General features: G+C 42.0%; 1 protein-coding gene across 2 annotated transcripts in view; it reads right to left on the reverse strand.

Moving 5' to 3' along the window:
- NOX4 (NADPH oxidase 4) overlaps positions 1–16,894 on the reverse strand; it is a 117,057-nt gene that overhangs the window by 83,786 nt on the left and 16,377 nt on the right. For both annotated transcript variants that reach the window (XM_070751644.1, XM_070751643.1), the window contains 5 exons: positions 14,147–14,231; positions 12,084–12,181; positions 11,093–11,120; positions 7,137–7,209; positions 3,558–3,638 (listed from right to left, as the gene is read on the reverse strand). In XM_070751644.1, coding sequence (XP_070607745.1) covers positions 3,558–3,638; positions 7,137–7,209; positions 11,093–11,120; positions 12,084–12,181; positions 14,147–14,231 — 365 coding nt within the window. The remainder of the gene's footprint in view (positions 1–3,557; positions 3,639–7,136; positions 7,210–11,092; positions 11,121–12,083; positions 12,182–14,146; positions 14,232–16,894) is intronic.

The following is a 16,894-nucleotide window of genomic DNA, read 5'->3' on the forward strand; positions in this document are numbered from 1 at the left end:
CCTCAGTAGTGCAGTGGTTAGAGTGCAGTACTGCAAGCTACTTCTGCTGATCGCCGGCTGTTAGCAGTTTGCAGATCGAATCTCAGTAGGCTCAAGTAGGCTCGCATTTGACTCAGCCTTCCATCCTTCCAAGTAAAATGAGGACCCAGATTGTTGGGGGCAATATGCTGACTCTCTGTAAACCACTTAGAGAGTGCTATAAAGCACTGTGAAGTGGTATATAAGTCTAAATGCTAATACAGTGGTACCTTGACATACGAGTTTAATTCGTGCCAGACCTGAGCTCTGTATGTCGATCAATTCGCATCTTGAACGAATGCCTTTAGACTGTGCTTTTCACGCCGAGATAACTGGAAACATGGAATTATTGCACCACCTAGTGGACACTCAGCTCGTATCCCGAATTTGAGCTCGGGTGTCGAACAGAAATTTGCTTCCGTCTCGGCTCGTAACTTGGAATACTCACATGTGGAGCAGCTCGTATCGAGAGGTACTACTGTACTATAATTCTGGGAGTTGAAGTCCACTTAGAGAGTGCTACAAAGCACTGTGAAGTGGTAGATAAGTCTAATGCTAATGCTATAATTCTGGGAGTTGAAGTCCACAAGTCTTAAAAGTTGCCAAAGTTTGAGGGTTCCCATTCTAAAGCTTCAACATATTTTTTTCTGTGTGTATTGTGTTCACATGGAAAACAAGTCAAATACTTAAGAATTGCTCCACTGCAATGTATACACATGTTCACGACATTTAGCTGTGTTCCTTGATATTCACAGGAGCTCCCTTTTAGACAACACTGGGGTCTAATAAGTTCACAAATAACATGAGCATGAACAAACACACTTTACACCCCTATAAAAAACCTGGTCCAAAATTTTCAGCATGCCCAGCACATACCAAAATGGACTCAAAGGTGTGAATGTATCAGGCTTTTCACAAAGGCCGCATAGGTATTTCCAAACTATTTGCAACTGCAGCTAATGAGATTGCAAATAAGAGCTACCAGAATGTGGGCACATAGATTTTTCAAAAGTAACACCACAAAGAAAGAACAGGGCTGGGAGGGGGATTGAATTAATAACTGGCAATTAGAATTAATTGCCTGTAAAATAAGATGACCCATTTTGAAAAAAAAAAGGTTTTCCCCATCTGCATATACTAACCATTATCTCTCTCTGGTATATACACACAAATACTTTTCTTCCATACGAGCAATGCACAAATATTACAGCAGCAGATACAAAACAGAATACCCTACACACTAGACTTACAATCCTAGGTTTAGAAAGCTTAGAACTACGTCGCCTTAAACACAACCTTATAGCCATAAAATCATGTGCTACAACGTCTTCTGTCAACAACTACTTCAGCTTCAACCATAACAACACACGAGCACACAACAAACTTAAAGTAAACAGCTTTAAACTCGATTGTAGGAAATACACCTTTAGTAACCGAATAGTAGATGCATGGCACCCACTACCTGACTCTGTAGTATCATCTCCTAACCTCAAAACTTTACCCTTAGACTATCACTGTTGACCTCTCCCGATTCCTAAGAGGTCAGTAAGGGCTGTGCATAAGTGCACCAGAGTGCCTTCCCTCCCTGTCCTAACATTTCTCTTTTACTAATATCATGTATATAAATATTTTTATATCTTTGTATACCATCAATGCGGTACTTGACAAAACAAACAATAAATAAAACAGATAATCCTGTATAGTCTGGAGGACAGAAGGAAAAGGGGGAACATGATTGAAACATTTAAATATGTTAATGGGTTAAATAAGGTCCAGGAGGGAAGTGTTTTTTATAGGAAAGTGAACACAAGAACAAGGGGACACAATCTGAGGTTAGTCTGGGGAAAGATCAAAAGCACATGAGAAAATAATATTTCACTGAAAGAGTAGTAGATCCTTGGAACAAACTTCCAGCAGACGTGGTAGATAAATCCACAGTAACTGAATTTAAACATGCCTGGATAAACATATATCCATCCTAAGATAAAATACAGAAAATAGTATAAGGGCAGAATGGATCATGAGGTCTTTTTCTGCTGTCAGTCTTCTATGTTTCTATGTTTCTATTTCCTGACTGCCCCCTTAAAATTAAGTCAACACCATAATCTCCTACCATTTAAAAATGGTTTCCCCTGGATGAAATGTTGATTAGTAAGATTTTAGAATGTGCCGATATGGATAGGATGATGATGGAATTAAAAGGAAAAGAGGAATCAGACAGTTATAGAATTTGGAATAGATTTTACAATTGGCTAGAAAATGGGAATCAAAGTAAGATACCTAAAAAAACTAAAACCTAAATGATGAAATATGTGTGTATATATGAAACTATAGGTTACATTATTAATGGTAAAAACATGTATATTAATGGTAAAAAACATATATAAATTATATATATATATATAGTGGAACCTTTACCTAAAAAAGCCTCTACTTACAAACTTTTCTAGATAAGAACCGGGTGTTCAAGATTTTTTTGCCTCTTCTCTAGAACCATTTTCCACTTACAAACCCGAACCTCCGAAATTGTAACTGGAAAAGGCAGGGAGAAGCCTCCATAGGTCCTCTCTAGGAATCTCCTGGGAGGAAACAGGGCCGGAAAAAGCAAGGAGAAGCCTCTGTGAAATCTCCTGGGAGGAAACAGGACCGGAAAAAAGCAAGGAGAAGCCTCCATGGGGCCTCTCTAGGAATCTCCTGGGAGGAAACTGGGCCGGAAAAGGCAGGGAGAAGCCTCCGTGGGGCCTCTCTAGGAATCTCCTGGGAGGAAACAGGGCCAGAAAAAGCAAGGAGAAACCTCCGTGGGGCCTCTCTAGGAATCTCCTGGGAGGAAACAGGGCTGGAAAAAGCAAGGAGAAGCCTCTGTGAAATCTCCTGGGAGGAAACAGGGCCGGAAAAAGCAAGGAGAAGCCTCCATGGGGCCTCTCTAGGAATCTCCTGGGAGGAAACTGGGCCGGAAAAGGCACGGAGAAACCTCCGTAGGGCCTCTCTGGGAATCTCCTGGGATAAAACAGGGCCAGAAAAGGCAGGGAAAAGCCTTTCTGGGAGGAAACTGGAGCAGAAAATGTGGGGAGATGCCTCTGTGGGGCCTCTCTGGGAATCTCCTGGGAGGAAACAGGACTGGAAAAGGCAGGGAGAAGCCTCGGTGGGGCCTCTCTAGGAATCTCCTGGGAGAAAACAGTGCCAGAAAAGGCAGGGAAAAGCCTCTCTGGGAGGAAACCAGGCTGGAAAAGGTGGGGAGATACCTCTGTGGGGCTTCTCTAGGAATCTCCTGGGAGGGAACAGGGCGGGAAAAGGCGGGGAGAATCCTCAGTGGGGCTTCTCTAGGAATCTCCTGGGAGGAAACAGGGATGGAAAAGGCAAAGAGAAGCCTCTGTAGGACCTCTCTAGGAATCTCCTGGGAGGAAACAGGGCCAGAAAAGGCAGGGAGAAGCCTCGGTGGCGATTATTATTATTATTATTATTATTATTATTGTGCCACATATACTGTAGTTGTGCATTTTGTTAAGACACACTTGCGTTCCTTCGACAGAAGCACTTACCTAGAAACGTGAAGTATTAGCAGCAAGTAGAAGACAAAGAAGAGGTTGTGGGTATACCAAAATATGTCATAATCTGATACCCTGCAAAGACCAAAAAAAAATAATAGATGAATTACCGGGCAATCAAATAATTTTTCATTGTTACAGTATGTTCCCAGTGCTGAGTAAGCCAAAATTTAATTACTCAAACCTGGATTTATTCCAGAGGATTGTTGTTGGGGATTTATTTTATTTTTTTCCATTTTCTTTGTAAAAGAAAGGCGTTTTAAAGAAAACGCCTGATTGTTGACCCCCTACAGTATTTTGTGCAAAATATATATTTTTTTCTAAAAGACAAAGGGTGAGGACAAGAGAAAAATGAGAAAAAAATGACAAGTCTTTTCAAATGCTTAATTGGATGTGAACACAGAACCGTGTCAAGGTCTGTCCTCCATCATTTTCTGAGTGCAGGATACAGAATAATGAATGTTAAGAGTAATGGATTTCAGTTACAGGAAGGCAGATACCGAATAAATGTTAGAAGACATTTCTTAGCAGAAAGGCAATCAATTATCTTGAGAAATGGTGAACTTCTCTTTCAATTAGAATTTGGAATGTTATATTTTGGGAACAGCTTAATTTTGGATTTTATTATTTATTTATTACTTAGATTTGTATGCCGCCCCTCTCCAAAGACTCGGGGCGGCTCACAACATGTAGAAACAAATCATAAGCAATCAGACAAATTTAAAATATTTAAATATTTAAAAACCCCATATGCTAACAGACACACACACAGACATACCATGCATAAATTAAATGTGCCCAGGGGGAGATGTTTCAGTTCCCCCATGCCTGACGGCAAAGGTGGGTTTTAAGGAGTTTACGGAAGGCAGGAAGAGTAGGGGCAGTTCTAATCTCCGGGGGGAGTTGGTTCCAGAGGGCCGGTGCCGCCACAGAGAAGGCTCTTCCCCTGGGGCCCGCCAACCGACATTGTTTAGTTGACGGGACCCGGAGAAGGCCCACCCTAATCGGTCGCTGGGATTCATGCGGCAGGAGGCGATCTCGGAGATATTCTGGTCCGATGCCATGAAGGGCTTTAAAGGTCATAACCAACACTTTGAATTGTGACCGGAAATTGATCGGCAGCCAATGCAGACTGCGGAGTGATGGTGAAACATGGGCCTACCTAGGTAGGCCCATGACTGCTCTCGCAGATGCATTTTGCACGATCTGAAGTTTCCGAACACTTTTCAAAGGTAGCCCCATGTAGAGAGCATTACAGTAGTTATGTTACAGTAGCATTACAGGATTCCTGTATTTAGCAAGTGGTTGAGGTTGAGATTTTGGGAAATGGGCAAAGAAGAGCAACGAAGACAATTAAAGGCCAGGAGACTAGTGTTGGGCAAACTTCAGGAAGTTCGGGTTCGGCGAACTCATCCGAACTTTGTCGTGAAGTTTGGGTGAGTTCGCCGAACCCGAATCTGAACTTTACCTGAAACAGAACAGCAGCAGCACTTTTTAAAACTTTTTTAAAAAGTTTGGGTAAAGTTCGGATGAAGTTTGGGTAAAGTTCAGATTCGGCATTCAGCCGAACACAGCGAAATGACGCCACAAGCAAAAGGAGGTGGGAAATCCCACAAGGGGATTCCGGAGACGGGGCCTTGATGTCACAGATAGTGTTGGGCGAACCCAAAGAAGTTCAGGTTCAGGATTGGCATCCGAATTTTTAAAAATGTTTGGGTTTGGCACCCGAACCTGAGCCCTGTCACGCTGGAAATTGCCAGCCAGAGAGACATTCAATAATTGAAGAGTTAATGTGTGCCTTTGCCTTTAATCACTCCCATGTGTACATCACATCCCACATATCACTTCTGCCCGCTTACGAAAGCACTCTTCTTTTTTTCTTTTTCTTCTCTCGACGCCATGACTTAGATTGCTTATTTTATCTGTCTCTCATGACAGTGTTTATTTTCTGTTTTATAATAAAGAAATGCTTGTTTTGATTTACACTGCTTGAGTCTCCTAACTCTGTCGGCCTCCGCTTTTATCACAAAAGGCGACAAGCCCGAACTTTTGTCAAACTTTCGGGAAAGCGCCAGGAAATGCCGCTGGCCATCTGTCACCTTCCGGAACAATCGGGGCTTCTCCCGAACCCGAACTTTTGCTGAACTTCCGGGTTCGGCATTCAGGAGACCGCCGAGAAGCACCCCGGCTGTTTCTGAACGTGACAGCTGGGCGGTGGCACTTCCCAGAACAGCCAGGGAGCTGTTGCCGGTTGGGAGGTGCAAAAGGAGGTGGGGAATCCCACGAGTGGATTCCAGGGGCGTAGCTTTGACGTCACTGAGACGTCCTTCCTGGAGTCCCCGTTTCACCCGGCCAAGAAGGACATCTCAGTGACATCAAAGCTCCTCCCCTGGAATCTTCTCGTGGGATTCCCCACCTCCTTTTTCACCTCCCGACTGGCCGAGAGCTACCCGGCTGTTTCAGAAGGTGACAGCTGGGCAGCGGCGCTTCCTGACGCTCTCCCAAACCCAAACCCAAACTTTTGCTGAACTTTTGCAAAAATTCAGTTTCAGTTTCGGTATACCGAACTGCGCAAAGTTGGGTACAAACCCGAACTTTGCATGTTCGGTTTCCCCAGCACTACTGGAGACTAAAACATTTGAAAAAAGGTTGCAGGATTTGGGTTCGACTACTCTAGAGAAAAGAATCACTAGGGGGGAACTTTGTTAAAAAACCAGCTGGGACGGTTATAAATTATAATCATAGGATCCTGATATGTTGCAACCATCATTTTATTTATTTATTTGTCAAGAAGCGCAAGGACACATGAAAAAAAAAACAGTTGTAGTTTGAACCAGTTGTAGTTCAGAGACTACAATTGTTCCAGAATGCAGACATTTATTTGTTTGTTTGTTTGTCAATTAAGTATAGAATTGTAGTTTATATAAACATAACATAGAAAGCAATAATAAAAGAAGACAATAGGACAGGGACAATAGGCACAAATGGTGCACTTATGCAATATGTGTACTTCAACTTTACAATATGTGTACTTCAACTCCCACAATCCCCTAGCTTGGCATTGTGGGAGTTGAAGTCCACACATCTTCAAGTGGCCAAGTAAGACAAACAACTGTTTTGCTTGTGTTGGTATGTCTCGGTATAGCTAGGCTATGAGACCTTCGACATACATCGAGCAGAGATTAAGAAGAGTGTGGATGTGTGTGTATTATAGTCAATAATGACACAGACTTAGTTATGCTGATTAAGTACTAATTACATTTATACATAAAACAGAAACAATCCACAAACTGCACATAGAAAGCACTAAGCAACACACACACACACCCCTCAAGGTAGAGACAAAAGTGAATGAGCAATTCAGAATTATTGTAGGAGAGAGTATTGGTGCCCTCTTATGGTGAACCATCCAAAACTCTTAAAGTGATATTACTACTTAAATACAAGAAACTACAATAGGCAGTTTAACATGGCAATCCCAAATAACCATGTACCATGTACTAACAGCTTGTTTGAACCAAACCCATGAATAGTGAAACCAGTACATCATATGGGGGTCAGACTGAATCTTACCTAATGGCATAAGTGGATGCAGTAGACATGAGGAACAAGATTAGCACCATAAGGACACCGGTTAATCCAGGAACTGAAACGAAAACAAAACAGAACAGCTATAAATTGTATTTTAAAACTGTACTTTTCTTTGGGCACTACTATAAAAAAATTACAGCGGTTAAAGCCAGATGTTTTACACCAGAACAGTTAGCCCTCTTTGATTTCAAGGGATTTATTTGAAATATGATTTCTTCTGAATCCATTGGGTACAACTTTAAACATCCCATTCATATGAGAAAAAAGAAAGAATAGATATATTGCTCAAAAAAATAAAGGGAACACTCAAATCACACATACTAGATCTGAATGAAATATTCTCATTGAATACTTTATTCTGCACAAAGTTGAATGTGCACAACAGCACGTGAAATTGATTGCCAATCAGTGTTGCTTCCCTAAGTGGACAGTTTGATTTCACAGAAGTTTGATTTACTCGGAGGTATATTCTGTTGTTTAAGTGTTCCCTTTATTTTTTTTGAGCAGTGTACATATAATAAGTAAAAGTTATGAAATACAGATGGGGTATGAGTTGATTTTAATATAAATGTATAAGGTTCTAATTGTTTATTTCTTTTTTATCGTAATTGACTGACAAAATGAAGTATGAGTTTTAGTTTCTTGGAAAAATGTATAAGGAGGAGAAAGAGGCACTATGGTTTAATTTTTAAATAATTGGAGATATTGATTTTATTAATACTTGAAGGAATATTAATGGTGAATTTAATTAGAAGACAATTGTTTTTTCTGGATGACATAATTAGAAAGGTGGGAGTGGAAGTATAATTAATACCTAAAGTTAAATAGACAGGAATTATGAATTTGTGTTTTGATTATACAGTGATACCTCGTCTTACAAACGCCTCATCATACAAACTTTTCGAGATCCAAACCCGGGGTTTAAGATTTTTTTGCCTCTTCATACAAACTATTTTCACCTTACAAACCCACTGCCGCCACTGGGATGCCCCGCCTCCGGACTTCCATTGCCAGCGAAGCACACGTTTTTGCACTGCTGGGATTTCCCTGAGGATCCCCTCCATGGGAAACCCCACCTCCGAATTTCTGTGTTTTTGCAATGCTGCAGGGGAATCCCAGCAGGGGAATCCCAGCAGCACAAAAACGGGCGCTTCGGCTGGCAAAAGGGGGTGAATTTTGGGCTTGCACGCATTAATCGCTTTTCCATTGATTCCTATGGAAAACATTGTTTCATCTTACAAACTTTTCACCTTAAGAACCTCGTCCCGGAACCAATTAAGTTTGTAAGACAAGGTATCACTGTATACATTTGCTAATGCTAATTAGTAAATATACTAATTACTAATGCTATGCTATTTTACTACTATAAAAAAAAAGAAGGTAAGAAGTTAGGTGGAGAGAGAAAAAATTAAAAAATACTTTTCTGTGAAAAAAGAAGAGGGAAAGAATGATATGATCTCCAAAATGAAAATTAATTACAGGTAGTCCTTCACTTAACTCAGTGTTTCCCAACCTTGGCAACTTGAAGATATTTGGACTTCAACTCACAGAATTCCCCAGCCAACGAATGCTGGCTGGGGAATTCTGGGAGTTGAAGTCCAAATATCTTCAAGTTGCCAAGGTTGGGAAACACTGACTTAACTAACACATTTTACCTAAAAAAATATATATATATGTTGCCAAGTAAGACAGTTGTTAAATGAATTATGCTCATTTTACGACCTTTCTTGCCACAGTGGTTAAGTGAATCTGTGTACTTAGTAACATGGTTGTGAATTGAATCTTCCTTTCCCACTAACTTTGCTTCTCAAAAGGTTGCTGAAGGTAAAGACATCAGAGATGAGTTCTAAACCCCCATCGCTACTTGTTCATACATGCGACGCTTCTGTGCATGCACAGAAGCATCTGGGGTGGGTGGGTGGGGCCTCCTATCCAGGTGGGGGTTGCACTTGGGGAAAAGGAATCCTCAATCTGAATATTGTATTGGCAGTTCTGTGTTAGCAAAAACTTCAGAAGAGAAGGATTTAGGGGTTGTGATTTCTGACAGTCTCCAAATGGGTGAGCAGTGTGGTCGGGCAGTAGGAAAAGCAAGTAGGATGCTTGGCTGCATAGCTAGAGGTATAACAAGCAGGAAGAGGGAGATTGTGATCCCGCTATATAGAGTGCTGGTGAGACCACATTTGGAATACTGTGTTCAGTTCTGGAGACCTCACCTACAAAAAGATATTGACAAAATTGAACGGGTCCAACGACGGGCTACAAGAATGGTGGAAGGTCTTAAGCATAAAAAGTATCAGGAAATACTTCATGAACTCAATCTGTATAGTCTGGAGGACAGAAGGGAAAGGGGGGACATGATCGAAACATTTAAATATGTTAAAGGGTTAAATAAGGTTCAGGAGGGAAGTGTTTTTAATAGGAAAGTGAACACAAGAACAAGGGGACACAATCTAAAGTTAGTTGGGGGAAAGATCAAAAGCAACGTGAGAAAATATTATTTCACTGAAAGAGTAGTAGATCCTTGGAACAAACTTCCAGCAGACGTGGTTGGTAAATCCACAGTAACTGAATTTAAACATGCCTGCGATAAACATATATCCATTGTAAGATGAAATACAGGAAATAGTATAAGGGCAGACTAGATGGACCATGAGGTCTTTTTCTGCCGTCAGTCTTCTATGTTTCTATGTAACTTACCTCTGCTATCCGTGCGAATGGGCGCGCAGCTCTGGTTGACTGGTGAGCGCACACACGCATCAAGATGGTGCACTTGCACATCTGGCAGGCGAATGTGTGTGTCCGGTGGGCATATGCACATGTCGGAGTGATATTTTGTATCTGAGCATGCACAGGAAGCAAATCTCATGAGAAAACACATGAACGCGTGAGATTTCAGTGATTTTTCCTGCATGCGCGGAAGCAAAGAATCACCAAAATCTCACGAGATTTTGATTCCTGCACACGCGCAGAAACCAAATCTCACTCCGATGCACAAGACTGCCTTCCGGTCACTGGAACTACATGCACAGCTCCCTTTTCACTACCGGAACACCGTCCATCCCCCCCGTCCTGATAGGAACCCAATACTGCTCCCAACGCTGCAGCTACCAGTTTGTAGAACCATATCAAACTGGTAGTAACCCAAGAATGGATGACATGATTTTAATACACTGCGAGAACAGTCATGGGCTTTCCCAAAAATGCCCATATTACACCAATACTCCACAGCCTGCATTGGTTGCCGATCAATTTCCGGTCACAATTCAAAGTGTTGGTTATGACCTATAAAGTCTTCATGGCATCGGACCAGAATATCTCTGGGACCGCCTTCTGCTGCACGAATCCCAGCAACCGATTAGGTCCCACAGAGTCGGCCATCTCCGGGTCCCGTCAACTAAACAATGTCGGTTGGCAGGCCCCAGGGGAAGAGCCTTCTCTGTGGCGGCCCCGACTCTCTGGAACCAGCTCCCCCCAGAGATTAGAACTGCCCCTACCGTCCTTGCCTTTGTTGTCAGGCATGGGGGAATTGAGATATCTCCCCCGGGCCTATATAATTTATGTATGGTATGTTTGTAGGTGTGTCTGCTTAAAAATGGGGTTTTCTTAACTACTTTAAATTTTAAATTGTAAATTATTCGATTTGTTTTGAATTGTTTTATTATGTTGTGAGCCACCCCGAGTCTACGGAAAGGGGCGGCATACAAATCTAATAAATAAATAAATAAAAATAAATAAATAAATAAATATTTTTTTGTTTTGAAATGCACAAATGATTGCATGCATCTCGCACAAAAACACACACGCACACAAAGGCACAACCAGACAGGCCCGAGGAGGAATGACAGTGGCAGTATTAAGAGCCCCCGTTTCGTTTCTGTTTTTCAAAGCACCATCCAGAGGTTTCATTGCATAATTCAACAAAGCGTTTTCTCAGTTACCTGTCGCAAAAAGGAATTTCCTGGGATCCTAGAAAGCAGAGAGAGAGAGACAAACAGTATGAATGATTTAGCAAGGCAGGAATAAGTCCATCAGGATTCATAGCCAAAGGCATGTTTCTGGAGATGAATTGCTGAGCTTGACTACAAGCAAGCTGTCTAAATCATAGAGTTGTCTCTCTTATCTGAACCTTTTTAAAAATGTTGGGCGGAAACTGTGGGGGATGGAGTTGACCCCTCCTAAGCAATTAGGAAGGAAAATGGAAGTGAATATATATACACTGCTCAAAATAAATAAATAAATAAAGGGAACACTTAAACAACACAATATAACTCCAAATAAATCAAACTTCCACTTAGATAGCAACACTGATTGACAATGCCGTCAGGCATGGGGGAATTGCAATTTCCCTTCCCCCTAGGCTTATAGAATGTATACATGGTATGCTTGTATGTATGAGTGGTTCTTTAAATTGGGGTTTTTTAGATTTTTTTAAATACAGTGGAACCTCGACATACGAGCAGCTCTACTTACGAGCTACTCGAGATAAGAGCTGGGAGGGGAGCGACATTTTTGTTCGCCTCCCGAGCTCACATTCGGGATACGAGCGCCAAGGAGCTGTCTCCTGAAGCCGAACGCTAACTTCCGCGTTCGGCTTCAGGAGACAGCTCCTTGGCGCTCGTATCCCGCGTGTTTTAAAAGGTTGCAGCCGGCCTGGGGGGCTCGGGGGGGGGCTGGCAAGCCCCCCAGGCCGGCTGCAACCTTTTAAAACACGCGCGCCGCTTCGCAGCTGTCTCCTGAAGCCGACGCTAACTTCCGCGTTCGGCGGCAGCGGTTTTTTTTTGTTGTTGCACGGATTAATTGACTTTACATTGTTTCCTATGGGAAACAATGTTTCGTCATACGAGCGTTCCGACTTACGAGCCTCCTTCCGGAACCAATTAGTCTCGTAAGTCGGGGTTCCACTGTATTAGATTTGTTTACTCCACTCACTTCACCGCGGTAGCTGGCTGCATTGAGCGCGAGGAACTCTTCGCTGTAATTCACAGAGAAGTTCAAGGCGTTCACCAGGTGGGCAGCAACATGGATCGCTGAAAGAGAAGAAATAAACAATTATATGAAAAGACATAGCGGAGACATTGCGACCTGCAAACAAGTTCAAGGTTTTTATGGAGATTCTCAGGCAACTGGACTATGGGATTTTTTCCCCCTCCTTGGGGAAGAAGAAGACGTGTCCCTTCTCATCCAAGAAGCTTCATCAGTTCTGGCTGGATGGTGTGGAAGGGAAGGGAAGGATCATGTTTCTTTGTAGTCATCTGATCGTTAGTTCTATTGTTGTAAGATTGGGCAGCATATAAATCAAATGAATTACATTAAATTAAATGAAATTAGCATTAGAAACATAGAAGTCTGACGGCAGAAAAAAGACCTCAGGGTCCATCTAGTCTGCCCTTATACTATTTCCTGTATTTTATCTTACAATGGATATATGTTTATCCCAGGCATGTTTAAATTCAGTTACTGTGGATTTACCAACCACGTCTGCTGGAAGTTTGTTCCAAGCATCTACTACTCTTTTAGTGAAATAATATTTTCTCATGTTGCTTTTGATCTTTCCCCCATCTAACTCGTATCCCCCAACTAAGTTGCATTCTCGTAATTCAGTTGCCTTTTGAAAAAAAGCACTTTTGAAACAAGTCCAAGATTTTTTTCCCCTTCTATTTAGTCTGTTCCCAAGCCTATTTTCTCCTAACAACCTCTTGGTACTCCTTTTATGTACTCCTTTTAATGTCCCCATAATCCCTTGTCGGGTGTACTCTGGGCAACTGAATGGAATTAGCAGAGTGTTTACTGCCCTTCCGGGAGTTTTTTTCAGCAGATAATTTCTCATTGTGCCCAGAGAGAAATACCAGGGGGTGGACATAAAAATGGAAACACCTTGAAAATCCAGATTTGGAATCCAGATTTGTGAAGCTCCCTTCGAACAGTTTTTGTGGAAACTGGGTTCTGTACGTGTCTATTGAGCTCTGCAGTGATTTTAGGAACTGCGGTCTTGCAATCCGCTCTAACAATTCGCTTTAGAGTCCGACGGTCTCTCTCAGACAACTTCGACTTTCGACCAGACCTGTGCTTGGCTGTGGACTTTTGAGACATGACCTCTTGAAACGCCAAACATTTGAGCACTTTCTGTTACACTAGCGCCTGCCATTCGAGCACCAACAATTTGGCCTCTTTGAAAGTCTCAGAGATCTGCCATTTCTAGAAGGTTATAACCAATTTCCTTAAATTTCTGTTTAAAAAAAAGGCAGTTTAAAAAAACATGTCAAATAACAGATTTTTTTAAAAAAAAACATTAAAATGTGTCAAGTTTTGATTGATTTGAACATGTTCAAACATTATGATGCCAAAAAGTCAAGTGTTCCCATTTTTTTGTCCACCCTCTGTATCTGCCTCTACTTGGGATCGAGGATCGAATCACACTTGTCCAATAAAGAATTCTATTCTATTCTATTCACAAAGCTATGCTAAGCAATAGCAAAAGTTAAAAAAAACAGTCACATTTCCGATCACAGCAAATAGAATCCAATTTTCAAATGTGGAATTAAGATAAGATTTTTTTTTAAAGTGTTGGGAATAGAGGACAAAAATGGCTGAATAGATAACAAAATTGGAAGATACCTTGTAAGTCTTCTAATACAACCCCCTGCACAAGCAGAAAATCGTATACCATTTCAGACCAATAGCTGTCCAGATTCTTCTTAAAAATCCCCAGTCCTGGAGCACTCACAACTTCTGGAAGCAAGTTGTTCCACTGATTAATTGTTCCGACTGTCAGGAAATTTCTTAAGTTGTTCTAACTTAGTTCTAAGTTGTTTCTCTCCTTGATTACTTTCCACCCATTGCTTTTTTATCCTGCCTTCATTTGCTTTGGAGAATAGGTTGACCTGCCTTCTTGGTGACAGCCCCTTAAATATGAGAGAACTGCTGCCCCGAACTTAGACATACACACCGCTTCATATATAAGAATTAAGTCATTTGATGCCGGAGGAACATACCTGAAAAGATGCATACAGTCACTCCACAGGTCACATGGAAAGCCTTGCTCTTATCTAACAGCCTCCTAGCTTTTCGGCTGGGCAACTGGAAAAGAAAGAATGCAAAGCTGTTCACTTAAGAATCCTTTCCCAAAAGATTTTATTTGGGGGGTAATTGTTTATTTATTTATTATTATTTATTTTCCAGGAAATTTTTTTGCACACCAATCATGTATGCAATATTATATATCATCAATCTTAAAATACAATACAATAATAAAAAATTTAAATTGGGTATACATAATCCATCCAGTGCTACCTCCTGTACTTTTAACATCTGGGTAAAAATAATAATAATTTATTTATTTATTAAATTTGTATGCCGCCCGACTCCCAAAGGGCTTTGGGGGGCTTACAACAATGAAAAACAATATCAAAACAGTTTAAAACCCAATCCATACAGTCATACAATCTTATTGTACCGGCACATGAGACGTTGCCCTAACTCAGTTCCAATACACATGCCAGCCAGCAGATTTTCAGCTTTCGCATAGGCTCTGGGAGGGCATTTTCGGCCATTGAAGGGCCTTCGAGGGGGGCAAGGGAAGCCATTTTAGCTCTCTTCAGGCTCCAAGAAAACCTCTGGAGCCTGAGAAAAGCGAAAAACGGGCCTACTGGGACAACCTGAGCCAAGGTGGCGCAGAGGGTCACTAAAGCTGACTGCTAGATCTGCAGGTCAGCGGTTCAAATCTCATCACCGGCTCAAGGTTGACTCAACTTTCCATCCTTCCGAGATGGGTAAAATGAGAGGCAGGATTGTGGGGGGCAATATGCTGGCTCTGTTAAAAAGTGCTATTGCTAACGAGTCCTTGGAGAAGGGCGCCAGACAAGTCTAATAAATAATAATAATATTAATAATATTATTATTAATAATAATAATAAATAACAACAAAACAAAACAACAACAACAATAACAATAACAATAACAATAACAACAATAACAATAACAACAATAATAATAATAATAATAATAATAATAATAATAATAATAATAATAATAATGTAAGCCATAAAATAAAATAGAAAAATAAAATAAAAATAAAATAAAATAAAAACCTGAAGTTGGGAAATGGGGAACGGGCGGATCATGCACCCATGCACAGGGAGTGGGACAGTACAGGGGGAATCACACCCTCATACACAGTGGGGCAGGGGGGGGGCATTGAATTATGGATGTGGCCACTCGCACAGGAGAAGGAGCATGCATGCATATGCTTTTGCCATTCGAGGGAAGAAAAGCTTTACCATCACTGACCTTATACACTGATATCTCTACTTAAGAACTTAATTCGTTCCGTGAAAGTAGAAACTTAAGTAGATTCTTAAGTAGAAACGTTCTTAAGTAGAAGCAATTTTTCCCATAGGAATCAATGTAAAAGCAAATAATGCGTGCAAAACCATTAGGAAAGATATAAAAGCTCAGAATTTGGGTGGGAGGAGGGGGAGGAAGAAGAGGAGGAGAGACACTGCTGAAGGAAGAAGGTGAGCTGAGGGGAATTTAAAAAATCCAAAACTTTAAAGCTTAAATAAAAGAAGAGGGACTCTGAGGCAGCGAAGAGGAGCACGTCCCTCCAATATACCCGGCGTGAGGCTGCCTCCCATACACTGCCTCCCCTACACTGGCTGCTGCTGCTGCTAACTGCTTCCTCTTCCTTCCCATGCTGATGGGCTCCCCTCTCCTCTTGCTCACTCGCTTTGTAGCCAGAACCTTTCCTTCGCTGTGGTGACTCGTCAGCTGCCCAGAGCAAAACAGAGCATTTCTTTTCTCTGGGAGCTGGCAGAGGTTTATTCCCTCTCCAAGCGCCCAGAGAAAGGAAAAGGCTTCATTCACTCTGGACTGCCAAAGCCTCCTTAAGCGCCACCAAAAGGCTCCTCTGGCAGCCCAGATGGCTGGGATTAAAGGGGAAATGGCCAGGCCTTCATGCCGCTCTCAAATTTTCTGGGAAATTTTTCTGGGCTCAAATTCTTAAGTAGAAAATGGTTCTTGAGAAGAGGCAAAAAAATCGGTTCTTATCTAGAAAATGTTCTGTCTGGGTCCCCCCAGACGCCAACCCCAACCAAAAAGAGTATCCAGACACGCTGGTAAAAAGCAAAGGCAGTTTATATAATTCAAAGCAAACACAGGTAACAAAAACTGTTCTTACAGACAGGAACACTATGAAGCTTCACAGAGGTTTCATGAAGGCCAGGCAATAAAAAGGATTCTTGCTGGCAAAAACAATGCTGGAGATAATAAAACCCATGCCTCCCCCAAGTCTTCCAGACTTCTAGGCCACAAGCCAAGATCAGAGACGCCGAGAATCGAAGCAAGGTCTCAGGACTCCTAGTTGATAACTCTCCACAAGACTGTAAGGGCGGGCCTGCCTTTTCAACCCTGCTGAGGAGAACCACACCCAAACCCAGCTGTTGCCAATTCAGGGATGGAAATACCTTTCTAATTGGCCCCCTCTTTGAGCTGCACGTCGCTGCCTCATGTCTATTATAGCCTGTGTGTCTTCATCCAATGAATCCAGGCTACTAGCTGGGGAGAGCCCCCCCCCCCCCAGGGGTCTCAGGCTGCTCTCCCTCCTCCTCTTCCTGACGTTCCTCTCCCCCGTCTGCCTGGTCCTCCCCTTCCTGTTCACTGTCCTCCTCCTCTGGGCATGGATCCGGCAGAGATCCAGCCGGTCCCTGAGGAGCCTCAGGCTGAATCACAACAGAAAAGTTCTT

Source organism: Erythrolamprus reginae, chromosome 4 (assembly GCF_031021105.1).
Source record: "Erythrolamprus reginae isolate rEryReg1 chromosome 4, rEryReg1.hap1, whole genome shotgun sequence".
In the NCBI taxonomy this organism is placed as follows: domain Eukaryota; kingdom Metazoa; phylum Chordata; class Lepidosauria; order Squamata; family Dipsadidae; genus Erythrolamprus; species Erythrolamprus reginae.